This window comes from Dunckerocampus dactyliophorus, chromosome 1 (assembly GCF_027744805.1).
Source record: "Dunckerocampus dactyliophorus isolate RoL2022-P2 chromosome 1, RoL_Ddac_1.1, whole genome shotgun sequence".
Classification (NCBI taxonomy): domain Eukaryota; kingdom Metazoa; phylum Chordata; class Actinopteri; order Syngnathiformes; family Syngnathidae; genus Dunckerocampus; species Dunckerocampus dactyliophorus.
Window position 1 is genome coordinate 44,379,727 of NC_072819.1, and position 13,186 is coordinate 44,392,912.

A 13,186-nucleotide genomic window follows, 5' to 3' on the forward strand; every position below is an offset into this window, starting at 1 on the left:
CTGTTTTTTTCCTGAAAACACCGGCTTGTTGTTTCTAGTGATGTGTCGGTCGTGAACTAATCAGCTCTAAGAGACGGCTCTTGTCGTTGGGAGCTGATTAATTTTTTTTCATCTGCTTTTTTTCCTGTTAAAGGCGAATGTCATTGGTCAAGATGTCAAGGAGCGTCTCTGTGGCCACACTGAGCAGGGGGAGGGGCGGGGTTAAGCACACGGTGTGGTGCTCTTAGAGCCGATTCGTTCGTGAGACATTTGCAGGAAGAGATTTGACCTATTTTGAATTAATTTGTCTGTTGAGATGGGTCTTTGTTTTTGTATTTTATTTATAATATAACATTATAATATCTTTTTGTAGCTGTTCATTGAAATTTAAATAAACCCATTTCAATAATAAACATAACATCATATAATAATAATAATAATAATAATAATAATAATAATAATAATAATAATATACAACATATCATGTAATTTTTACATTATTAATTAATTTTACACAATAATACGCAATAAATTAATTTAAGACAACAACAAAAAATCAGAGGAGCCATTTGGGAGCTGAAAGAGCCGACTCTTTTTCGTGAGCCGAGCCAAAAGAACCGGCTCTCTGAAAACAACCGAAATTTCCATCACTAGTTGTTTCTGTGTAGACATTGTTTTCTGAAAATGATGAAGTCTCCGACCCATCGTCACGTGACCAGAAGTGAGCTTTGACGTCAAGCCAACATAATATCTGAATATTTCGACTGACATGTTGCACCCCAGTCGACAATCTCCTGATATTTAGTTGTCTTACACTGCAATGATTCGCAGAAGTAATTCTACATCGTCATAAGTCTAGATGGAAAGCGGAAGACGACAGACTTATGCTTGTGTTTCCTTTCTTCTTCTATAGTTTGGTGTGTCATGTGGTTCCGTCTGTGTGTCTCTGTTTACAGCGCCACACGTAGGTGTGCCCTCTGTTTTACTTTGTTTTCAGCCAGTGATCCATTCCCGCAGCTAGTTACTAATCCGGCACAGTGTGGACGCAAATTTTTTTCAACCCAGCAAAAAAAAAAATTAAAAATGCCATGAATGTTTCCGTGTGGTCAGGGCCGTAGACACACGCACATACTGAAAGTGACCTTTGCGCCACACACCCCCTTACCGCCACCCCACCACTCATTGTTCCCTGCAAATAACACACACCCTTGCACAGACCACATTCACCAACTGCATGCATTTCCTTTCAGATGAGGTGTTAGCAGGCACACCCTGATGTGTGCATTTGTGGGTGTCATTGGTCACAAAAAACAAGCACTCGCTGAAGAACCATTTTTGGTCTTTAGGCTCCCTTTAATGTGTCAGAATGTCGTCCTTGCCCTTCAGACACAGGAAAGTCTGGAATGTTTCAGACAAAACAGGACTAGACAAGATACGGCAGCATCCTACAGCTGATAGCTGACCTTCACATGAGGCTTCACAGGGATCCCAGTCAGAGTTCACTGGCTGCCATGATTGAGATAGCAAGTGTTGTGACTCACTGAGGGGGCAGTACTGTTCTTGCACAACTGACATTGATCCACATTCTGTTTACCAGACATCTAAGGAAAACAAAGTATGACATCTGGGCAGGCAAAAATAATCCATCCTCTGGGATCATGGGACAGCAATTGTTAGGCTGAGTGATATCACTGCATTTCTTATATTTGCGAATTCCTCGCATTCCTCATTCAGAAGCCCTCTATTGTTCTGCACTACCATGAGTTCAAATCATTATTACTCAAGATGAAATGTGGGGCAAAAATTGATGTGCAAAAATGCCTACGGTAAAATAGTGCCTCTTAGTGGTCATACTGTAGACAAAGATAACCATTCAAAAAGACTCCCAAGGAAAATTTGCCACAGCAAACAGCAACCTTATGACAGACGCCCGTCTTTAAAAAATGACCAGAAACTTCATTTTGGCCCCAGTTCACTTGGTCCAAACGTGTTCCACGTTTCTGCAATGCAAAAGTGGTTATAGAGGCAGACTGCGACTGTTTGACCCACAAGGAGCTCATGATTTGGTGACCTTATTCTTGCACCAGTCGTACATACACCAATAGTATTCCCTCGTTTATCGCGGAGGATAGGTTCCCAAAATAGCCCGCAAGTGAGATCTGCAAAGTAGCCGACTTTATTTTGTTTTTTTACAATGATTATATATGTTTTAAAGCTGTAAAACCCCTCACCATTTTTTTCTCAGACAGGCAATAACATTTTCTCACATTTCTCTCTTGTTTAAACACTTTCAAAAAAGTTCAAACCTTTGTTTGAATTTTAATGATCAACCTACAGGTCTGACACAAGAACTTAAGTCAATCACGCAATCACGGTGCAGACAGAGACGGAGGAGAGAGACACTCAACTTCCCACAATGCAATTCTTCTTAAAGGGCCAAGCTCTTTAAAAAAAAAGAAGCATTAAAAACATTCCTCGAAACAGTGAATCCGTGAAATGTGAACCGTGATGGAGTGAGGGAACACTGTACACAAATTGTCACGTGCGGCTGACGCTGTCGGTAGCTTGACCCCCAGCATGCAGAGACGAGGCAATGGCTTGGAAAAAATAAAGGTTCTTTTAATAGTGAAAAACGGTAATGAACAAAAGGCGACAGACAAAAAAAGCTCTGTGGAAAGTAAATACAACAGATAGAACCCAGGTAAGTAATCGTTCAGGTGACACGTATGAAATACAATGACAATGAACCAGTGCTGTCGAATGCGCCGCGCTGGTCTTTAACTGCCGATAATGAGGATTGGCCGCAGCCGTGCGGCCACCAGGCGTGGAGCGACTGTCCCATCCACCACGCCGGAAGCACCGCTCGCCAAAATAATGGCGCAGGACAGGAAGTACTGACTCCTGTCCTGCGTAACGTGACACAAATGCTATAATAATTAAGCCTCTCCCATTGGCCAAATATAGCCACTAAACATCATCATAAGTGTAAAATATCCATTCATTTTTCTAACTTTCAAATACCAGTTTGTTTGCATTTTTTGGAAAACAACCGAAAAAAATGCTTTATGCTCTTAGTGCTATCACTTTTCAGCCTTTATACTAAAATCAATCCCATATGTCTCGTTGACCGGAGTCAAACTCCTAGTGTGGTAACACACATGGCGAATAAAGCTGATTCTGATTCTGATAATGAGTTTTGATGCAAGCCATTTTACGTAAAATAATAATTAATACTAAATAGCTAGGATTAAAAAATGTAGTTTTCATGGGTTTCAACAAACCAAAAGTGGCCGTGATTGGATGCATACAGTATAATTTCACTCAGCAAAAATATAAATGCAACACTTTTGTTTTTGCTCCCATTTTTCATGAGATGACCTCAAAGATCTAAAACTTTTTTCCAAAACGCCTATCTCTCTAAAATATTGTTTACAAATCTATCTGAATCTGTGTTAGTGAGTGTTCATAATTCATAATCTATCCACCTTACAAGTGTGGCACTGGTATCTACAGTATGTCTATGCTGAGTACATTACACACTATGAATAAAGATGGTGGATGTCATCTGGTCTACGCCGAACTACATTACCCAGACTTCCGTTGAACTAAAGTAACACACGATGACATGCATTTTTTACGACAATGTATCTATTTTGAACAGGTTTTATCCAATTTCTTATCAATACGGCTAATATTATATCAGAAAATACGGTCATCGTCAAAAATAAGAAAAAATAGCCGCATCTCTCGTGTCTATGTGACGAAGCGGAAGCGCTTACAACTTCCTTTCCTCCATTCGGTGAGTGCGTGGTCCACCGCGTTTTCTTTGGCTCTAGATAAAATCGTGTAGTTTAATGTCGTTTTCTAAACCACTGAAACAAGCCGAATTCATATAACAATTGTTCGTTTGTTAATTTACAGATTGCAACCATGGGGCGCCGACCAGCCCGCTGGTAAGTTGTCTTATTTAATCGTGTCACAGATAGGCCAAGTTGTTTCAAGGCAGATTAAAATGGCAGCAGCCTCCATCCCGTAACATGTGGGCTGTGCTACCAAGCAGGGCCTTTGACAAATGAGTTAACTTGTTTTTTTCTGAATTTCTCGCGTTGTTTGACAGTTATATTTTTCTTGTTCAAGTCATGCCACTATTTCAAAGTACGTCGTTCGAGGTGGTGGACGCTCTTCAGCTAATGTCGTTAACTCGAAGCTAGCACTAAGTTAGCATACCGGTGACGCTAACGAGCGGTTCTGCAAAAGGACTACATACAAATTTACGGATATGCACAACTTTTGTTAGAGAACAGCAATGTGTGCGTTAAGTATTAAACTTGTTGTACATGTGCATTCAAAATTAGAGAAGCTCAAATTAAGTTCACTTGTAAAGGTTATACAGTAGTACATTTTGGGTTCAACCTGAAATGTATCTGAAATATACCTAACTTGTGAGTGGTATAGTAGTAATTGTTTATATTAAGTCAACTATATACTCCCATTCTGATGTGGACATTTAATTCCTTGCTAGTGGTTATTGACGTGAGTTTTAAGCTTACTGTAATTTGTCAAAGAACCGAAATTAGTTTTATAATCAGAATCCCTTATATGCTTTGTTCTCCAATTGTAGATAATCATACATGCTACAGACACATGTGACTGCATAAACTGGTTTGTTGATGTTTGTTGACATTACTAATAAATGCTATTAGGAAAATGCTGTTTGAGCAAAAGTGTCACATGAATAAAGAAACTCAAAGAAACCTGTTGTTTGTTTTGGGCCTGAGGATTGGCATAAACTGCAATAACATACATAAAATGTCTTCTCCACAGCTACAGATACTGCAAGAATAAACCCTACCCAAAGTCCCGCTTCTGTAGAGGTGTACCTGGTGAGTGATGCACGCTTTCCTCAACAGTTGGCTTTAGTGTCAAAAGTAGTCAGTGTTTGTCTTTACTATGTTAGATTGACTGAACTGTTGGTTTAACTGTTAGTTTATCCTGCAGCCTATTAAGCCGACTAGTCTTGCTACAGTGCATTTCTGGTGTGCAAAGGCTGCAGACATTAATTCTGTGGTTGTGTATGTCCTCAGCTGTGAGGTGCTGAGTTCTTTAAGGGTCCACTGAAACATGTTTGTGTAATTACCAATATATGTGAATACACAAACTTTTCTGTAGTAACGCTGATGGAACATTGTCTTCTAATCTGTCATAGCCTCGAACAAGTCCCCTTTGGTCTTGGTACAGGCATCTACATGTTTGTGGTTTTAAAAATGTTGCCACACAATTTTTTTTATTTTTATTTTTTTTTAAAAGATCCCAAGATCAGGATCTTTGACTTGGGCAGGAAGAAGGCCAAGGTAGATGAGTTCCCCCTGTGTGGCCACATGGTCTCTGATGAATACGAGCAGCTGTCCTCTGAAGGTAAGAAATGCTCATGCCTCATTTACATGGTCTTTCCCTTTCACTCTTACTTGTAGAGAGACGAACGAAGGGGTAAAATTCACCTTAACACTTAATAGAGGCAAGGGTTACACTAGTATGGTTGCAAGTTGCTGGTCAAAGAACAGTGTAATAAGTAATAATGGAATAAGAACATGTAGAGGTCCGGATTACGGATGGGGCTCAATCGGATCCAGTATCGGGTTCCGATATCAATGTAATTCACATATTGAAGATTTCCTATATCACCTGCAGAGATTTCCGATCTATGAACCAAAAGTGTCTGAGAGCTTTCTCCACGCATGCACTGCAGCTGTCATCCAGACTTGAGCTACACGTGCGCACATGCGCCACCCGATGAGCTCACAGCAACGCAACAGTCAAACATCACAAACTCCTGTCAAGTTCTTAACACTAACACTACAGAAAACATCTGGGTCTCTACAGTATCAAAACAACAATGATATAGCAACCTTGACTGTCTAAAGCTGTGAACATGTCAGGCAAAGTGCTTGTGTGCGCGTGTGTAGCGCTGCATGTGTGAAGACTGATGCCTTAGCTGATATTCTAGCTTCGTTTGCTGATACTTTGATGTGGTTGCATATTGAAGCAAACAGAGCTCTGGGATCAGAATTGCATTGCTATTGGCAGATATCCATAATCCATATTCAAGTGGAAAAAATGTGGACTAGTGTATCCCTATTCTGCAGTGTGTTGAGTGACTCAATGCACCTCATTTTAACTGGTTAATGCATTCATTATTCTATCTAAAGTGTATTTCAGCATCTGGCCCAAAAGGAATCTCACTCTGATACCCTGTGAAAGTCAACTCTTTCCAAACCGTCATAGCCACAAACTAGTGATGTTTGTTTTAATGAATTTTAATTTTTAACCAAGACTGAGGAAGAGGATTAATTTCATTGTTTTTCAATGCATACGTGTGTGGCAGTGAAGTATTTTCTATCACCTGGGCTATTTGTGCAGCTCTGGAGGCAGCCCGTATCTGTGCTAACAAGTACATGGTGAAGACCTGCGGAAAAGATGGTTTTCACATCCGCATGCGTCTGCATCCCTTCCACGTCATCCGCATCAACAAAATGTTATCCTGTGCCGGAGCTGATAGGTGAGTGTTCCTTGTCGTATTCTAATAGCTTCTTGAGTTCAAATCACCCCAAAGCTAAATGGTCCCCTCTCTTGGCTGTTAGGCTCCAGACTGGAATGCGTGGGGCTTTTGGTAAGCCACAGGGCACCGTGGCCCGTGTGCACATTGGCCAGGTGATCATGTCTGTGCGTACCAAGGCCCAGAACAAGGAGCATGTGGTTGAGGCCCTCCGTAGAGCCAAGTTCAAGTTCCCTGGACGCCAGAAGGTAGACATGTGGCCCCCACACATCTTTGACTTGTCTCAAATCTACAATGCATTCATCAGTGCTTTGCAGCTTATTAAGCCGACTAGTCTTGCTGCAGTGCGTTTCTGGTGTGCAAAGGCTGCAAACATGAATTCTTTGGTTGTGTATGTCCTCAGCTGTGAGGTGCTGAGTTCTTTAAGGGATCACTGAAACAGTACTCATCACCTTTTAACCCGTTTTTAAGCAGTTAATGGAACCATCTTATGTCCTTGTGTAATTATGCAACCATTGCCACATCTTAATTTCCCTTTCAGATCCATATCTCCAAGAAGTATGGCTTTACCAAGTTCAACGCATGCGACTTTGATGACATGATGGCTGAGAAGCGCGTCATTCCAGATGGTTGTGGGGTGAAGTACATCCCCAGTAAAGGCCCTCTGTCTCGCTGGAAGGCCCTCCATGCCGTGTAGAGCGTCTGTAGTCTCTCACTGACTACAAATGAACAATAAAAGTGGCTTTCATTACTATAGTGTCCCATCTATTCACTTATCACAAATACAGTTGCTATTGGATGATCGGGAATAATCTTAAATTGTCAATTTTTAATAGAAAAATAGGAGGTGGAACACAAAAGTGGTGTGATCTCAGGCAAAGACATAATGCAAACACAGGTTGAGCCTTTTTTTTTTATCACATGCTTCTTGCAATTGTTTTTTCTAATTCAATTCAGAGACTTACTGTAATATAGTGAAACCTGAACAGATAAATCTTAAGACTAGTTGAAAAATTGCTAGAATGTTCTTTTTGCACATTTGGATCTTAATGAGGTTTTAAGTAGAGCTACAATATGCAAAAGCAAGAAGGGGGTGAGACACAACTTTTGGAACTTGTAATAATTTTAACCCATAAAAAGAAATGGGTTACACCTGATCAAAAATTTAAACCACAGACTATAAATGCCAAAATCTGCTCAAAATTTTCATTTTCTGTCAGACAATCGCACTGTCATGCCCTCCTGATGGCTAAAGCTGAGAAGGGTTCTATTTGAACGTGGTTGGATTGTCGAGCTGCATAAGCAAGGCCTCTCGCAGCGTGCCATTGCTGCTGAGGTTGGGAGCAGTAAGACGTTCTACAATTTTTTGAAAGATCCTGAGCATTATGGAACAAAGTCAAGTGGTAGACCCAGAAAAAACACCTGCACTGAGATGGAGGATCCGATTGGCTGTCAAAGACACAGGGCGGTCTTTGACCCAAATTAAGGCCCTAACTGGTGTTGATTGCAGCAAATAAGTCAACCGTAGGTCATATGAGTCAGTGATCCTGTAATGCCAGGCACAAAGACAATACCATTAGCTTAAGTGAAGTTCGTAGTTTTCTCGGCATGGTAAACCAGCTTGGAAAGTTCATCCCAGGGCTAGCAGAAAAGGACAAGCCACTGAGAGACCTGCTTTCAAAAAAGAATCAGTGGATCTGGAGTTGCGCACAACAGGCAGCATTCGACCAACTCAAGGATGACCTCACCACGACCCCGGTGCTGACGCTTTATGACCCCAACAAAGAGCTGAAACTGTCGGCAGACACGTCATTGTACGGACTCTGCGCTGTTCTCCTACAAAAAGAGAGAGAAGAGTGGAGGCCAGTGGCGTATGCATCTCGTTCGTTGACGGACACAGAACAACGGTATGCACAAGTGGAAAAAGAAGCACTGACACGGGGATGCGAACGATTCAGAGACTTCCTGATTGGGAGACATTTTTTACTTGAGACTGATCACAAGCCATTAGTTAGCCTGTTAGGACAGCAAGCTTTAACAGAGTTACCCCCAAGAATACAGATTTAGACCCAGGCCTATGCGGTACAGCTATGACATCTCACATACACTAGGCAAAGCACTACACACAGCAGACACACTGTCACGTGCACCAGTACCCTCACACTCCGATCTAGACAAAGACTTAATGAAAGAGACAAACATATATATTGAAGAGCTAGTAAGCAATATGCCAGCTAGTGACATACATGACACAGTTGAGAGAGCAACTAAAAGAGGATGTTGTTCTGAAGTCAAGTCATATTGCCAAAGTGACTGGCCAGATTATGGTAGACTTTCAGGTACAGTAAAAGCGTACTGGTCAGAGAGAGCAATGTTGCCTGTGCATAATGGTTTGCTACTAAAAGGTTCCAGACTTGTTATTCCCACAGCAATGCGCACATCTGTCTTGGCAGCCATTCATGAGGGACCTCAAGGGATGACGAGAGGTAAAGAGCGAGCAAGAGAAGCGGTGTGGTGGCCAGGCTTGAGCAGCCAAATAAATGAGATGGTAACAAATTGCACAACATGCATTAAAGAACGAGCCAACCCGGTTGAGCCACTGTTACCCAGTGAGCTTCCAGAGAGACGGTGGCAAAAACTAGCGTCAGATTTATTTACGCTAGATAATTCTAACTACTTACTAGTAGTAGACTACTACTCCAAATTTGTGGAAATTGCCAAATTAACGCCCACACGCTCAGAGGATGTGATTGTGCACCTAAAATCTATTTTTTCTAGGCACGGCATCCCAGAATTATTCTATACGGATAATGGGCCACAATTTGTAAGTCAGCAGTTTGCTGATTTTTCCAAAACATATGGGTTTCAACACATTACTAGCAGCCCATGATTTTCCCAGAACAATGGTGAAGCAGAGCGTCACGTTCAAACTGTGAAAGGCTTGCTAAAGAAAGCTAGTGACCCATATCTTGCTTTGTTATCCTACAGAGCTACTCCATTGTCTAATGGCTATGGGCCAAAGGCTTCGAACTCAGGTCCCTCAACACCCTTCTTTATTTCGCCCTGAGTTGCCTGATGGCGCTATTGTGGTACAAAAAGATAGGGAGAGGAGGTTTAAGGACACACTAATATTCAACAGGAGACATCGCGCGAGAGATCTACGTGAACTCAGTCTAGGACAGCCAGTGTGGATTGTCGACACTAAGACTGAAGGATCTGTAGCATCAGCTCATGCCACAGCACGATCTTATCTGGTGAACAGTTCTAAAGGTACTATAAGGACAAACAGGCGTCATCTTGTTCCAATGTCAGACAGGGACGAGAGAAAGATTTACTGCCCTTCATCTTCACCAGAGGGGTTCTCTCTTCAACCGCCGGAACGTCTGGATTGTCCAGAGCAGTCTTAAAAAAAAAGGGGGAGATGTGGTGTAACCTTATGTTTGCTGGTGTGCCTTTATTTTGAAGAGCCGATGTTACCGGAAGGGGGAAGCAGTTGAATGGGGTGTGTGACGTGTGGAAGAATAAAGGAGAACTTGCATGTGGAGAATATCTTGCTGTATGTTTGAGCCCACATATTAAAAATACGACAACACTCAACGTAAAGTTGCCACAGGAGGGCGAACACAGGAAATGGGCATGACAAAATACAAGCCTAAACAGGAAGTCATGCCGAAAACAAGCAAAAACACAGACACTAGTTCAACCGTTTATTTATCTTTGTGTGATTTTTTTAAATTACTTTATCAGCCATTATTTCGTACTATTTTGATGCATTTTACTATTCCCTGTAGTATTTTAACAACCGTAAAAACAAAGGTGTACTCCCAATCAATCACACATCTGGTGTCTCGACCTGTTTTTTCTAATTTGACCTTCATTTTACCAGGTTAAAAACCCATATAGATTAAAGATCTCTTTTATAAAGCCAAGTGGCAGCAGCGCAACATAAAACGCTGAACGTATAAAAAACATATTACAGACAGGAAACAGTTTACATGTGCACATGTTGAAGAGTATCGTACAGTTCAGCAAAAGATTTGCAACCACCACAGCTTTGCTGAGCCTTTCAGATGTTTGACTATCTGAGATACCTCAGCCAGGGTGATGGATCTGTCGTTAAGTTAAGTTGTTAAGTATGTATGATCAAATGATACATGAAAGTACGGCTGCTCAGTACAATATAATCAATACAATTAAATATCAATTACATACAGGTTCCTCCTGTAATTGGTCACGTTCAGTGAGTGAAATGTATTGCTTAATATTGTTGAATTTTGCGTAACCGTTGTTATTATTGTAGAGTTGTTATTGTCGATTGTTGATGACCTCAAGCTGCATCAAGTCTTTGTGAGTTGTGACTTCATTTCGTAGATGTCATCGAGATGTCATCTTCAATATTTGTCCGGTTCCTTGATGTCTTGACAACAACTGCTGCTCCGTTCCTCCATTTAATAGCATTTTCCTCTGCTTCCTTAGGCTTAAGTCGCGTGCTTTCTTGACGTTGTGTTGTGTCAGATGCTCTCCTGGCTCTGAAGCTCCAGACTGGAATGCGTGGGGCATTCGGTCATCCACAGGGTAAGGCCCAAAAATCCGGGTAACAAAAATGACATTTAGCATGGTCAGATTTTGCTAAAATGTCACACAAACGCTCATAAATCGAAAAGTGACATTTTATCCAGGTCACACACACATCTTAGATGTGCATAAACTGTTCCGAAACATCAATGTGACAATAATTTGCGATATGTTGCGAGCCATTTCATCATTGTGCTTCTTTAAGGCATCCAGTTTCTCTTCCGGCCCAACCACTTTTCCTTCTAACCCATCAATTTGTTTAAGAAGTGATGCACGATCATTCTTCACTTCCTTAATGTGTTTTGATAAGTACTTCATGTGATTCTGTTGTTTATCCAACCAGCCTCTCATGTCGTCGAACCTGTCGTTCAGCTTGCCTGCCGTGCCTCTGAACCGATCTCCCATTCGAACATCATTATTACTGCTTGGAGACAACCTGTCTTCTACGTACTCTTGTGCGTTCGCTGCAACAGAAGCTCTTTTTCTGCCCGTATTGTTCAGATGTTAGCGACAGTTAGCTTATCTTGCTCGCAATCGCGAGCACTCAGAACTCGTTTATTGCTTCCGTCAGACGGTATGCAAGCCAGTGGTGTCAGCAAACAGAGCTGTGATTGTTGTTGAGTTCTGTGTTCGTAACAGTGGTAATTAAGGCATGGATTCATTTGCAATGTCTTGGAGACACCTGTCATTGTTCTTAATAAAAACAAACTCTATACTGTCGCCATATTTTCTAAGCTTAGCTGCTGTGGCCTTTGCATCCTTTGAAGTGAATGGACTTAAATATTTGTCCATTGTGCTTTTTAGATCAGCAACAGGAGTTTTTGCACTTCGCCTATTGGAGGTGAAACTCTCCACAACCTACTAAAGGTCAAAGGACCACTTTAGAAAACTAATTAAGCCAATTTCACCTCCCCCTTACGTCTTACGTGTTCATTAATCTCCAGTTATGAGAAGGAAAGAAGACTCACACACCAGATTAGATTTCCAAAATGTATTGAAAAATAAGTCGGACAGAATATCTTAACAGTCTTACGAAGCCTTCGGGCCCTGTCTCATGCACCGGTTCCCTGCTCCTCAGGATGAATGAGAGTCTTGACCGATCGTCCCATCTGCCGTTTTATACTTGTTTTGCTCAGACCATTGGCGCCAGTCTTTCCAGCGTTAACTTTCTCCCGGATTCCTTGACGAAGTAGGGTGATGCCAACAGGTGATAGTGGCGAGTTGTTTTGACTACACTGTGGACCATACCTGGCTGGTGACCCTGGCTGGTGCAAGCTGTTTGTACACAATGTATGAGAACCATACGACTTCTGTTTAACCTTTGAACAGATGTTCAACCACTTAGATAGTAATTTAATAAAGCATTATTTAATCATTAATAACTACTTGTAATCATTCAGTAATTTATTAGATTAATTGATTAAACAGTTATATCTATACTGTACTTATTTAAGGCACTCAACAATAATTCAATCAGTAGACATCAATGCAAACAGTTATTCTAAAATCTACTTGTAGTAATTATTTACCCACTTATTTACAACGGGCCACCCTTGGTCACTCTCCCGCCACCCCAGCGGCCACCCCCACAGCTGAGGGACAATTTTGACATTAGTTTGGCCTAACAACTGTTTCCGCTTGGACGCATTTCACTGCAGAAACTTTCCGTGTGGAGGAGCTGCCAGTAAAAGCGCATCTCGCATGAACTGCAAGCAGTAGGTAAGTTTTCCATGAGTACTTTGGTAGTACTTCCGGTCAAGTTTCCTCACAATGTTGACTTTGGCTTAAATTCCGGCGCGGGATTCAGCACATGAATCTGTTAATAATGGAAGCTCCCTGTAGCAGCATGAGTGGGCATGTAAACCAAGGAGTCTAGAGTTAAAACAGGAGTGCCGATCCACTTCCGTATTGGTCGCCATGATGGGGAGCAGTATCGGGCAGTATCGGCTCGGTATCGGGCCGTGGGTCATTTGGTACCGGGCCGCACAGAAAGAAAAAATAATTTCCATGATTTCATTTTTTGTTTTATTTTGAAAAGTGGCCGGATTCTCTCTGTTACCTCCGTCTGACTTGACGCAT

At 41.6% G+C, this 13,186-nt stretch overlaps 1 protein-coding gene and 2 non-coding genes across 3 annotated transcripts; all 3 read left to right on the forward strand.

Annotated features, from left to right (window-relative positions):
- The first annotated feature begins 3,770 nt into the window (after positions 1-3,770).
- rpl10 (ribosomal protein L10) lies at positions 3,771-7,283 on the forward strand. The gene is made up of 6 exons (XM_054780619.1): positions 3,771-3,932; positions 4,804-4,862; positions 5,287-5,394; positions 6,397-6,535; positions 6,618-6,780; positions 7,074-7,283. Exons 1-6 carry the CDS (start codon positions 3,910-3,912, stop codon positions 7,227-7,229), a joined length of 648 nt encoding a protein of 215 aa, XP_054636594.1. The 5' UTR covers positions 3,771-3,909; the 3' UTR covers positions 7,230-7,283.
- LOC129194636 (small nucleolar RNA SNORA70) lies at positions 4,972-5,104 on the forward strand. The gene has a single exon (XR_008573774.1). It is a non-coding gene; the product is annotated as a small nucleolar RNA SNORA70 (small nucleolar RNA).
- LOC129194632 (small nucleolar RNA SNORA70) lies at positions 6,844-6,976 on the forward strand. Its single transcript, XR_008573773.1, has one exon. It is a non-coding gene; the product is annotated as a small nucleolar RNA SNORA70 (small nucleolar RNA).
- Positions 7,284-13,186: the final 5,903 nt, after the last annotated feature.

Coding starts and splice junctions, on each gene's coding strand:
- rpl10 (XM_054780619.1), top strand. CDS start 3,910: ATGGGGCGCCGACCAGCCCGCTG. Junction 3,933..4,803: donor GGGCGCCGACCAGCCCGCTG/GTAAGTTGTCTT, acceptor TCTTCTCCACAG/CTACAGATACTGCAAGAATA. Junction 5,395..6,396: donor CGAGCAGCTGTCCTCTGAAG/GTAAGAAATGCT, acceptor CTATTTGTGCAG/CTCTGGAGGCAGCCCGTATC.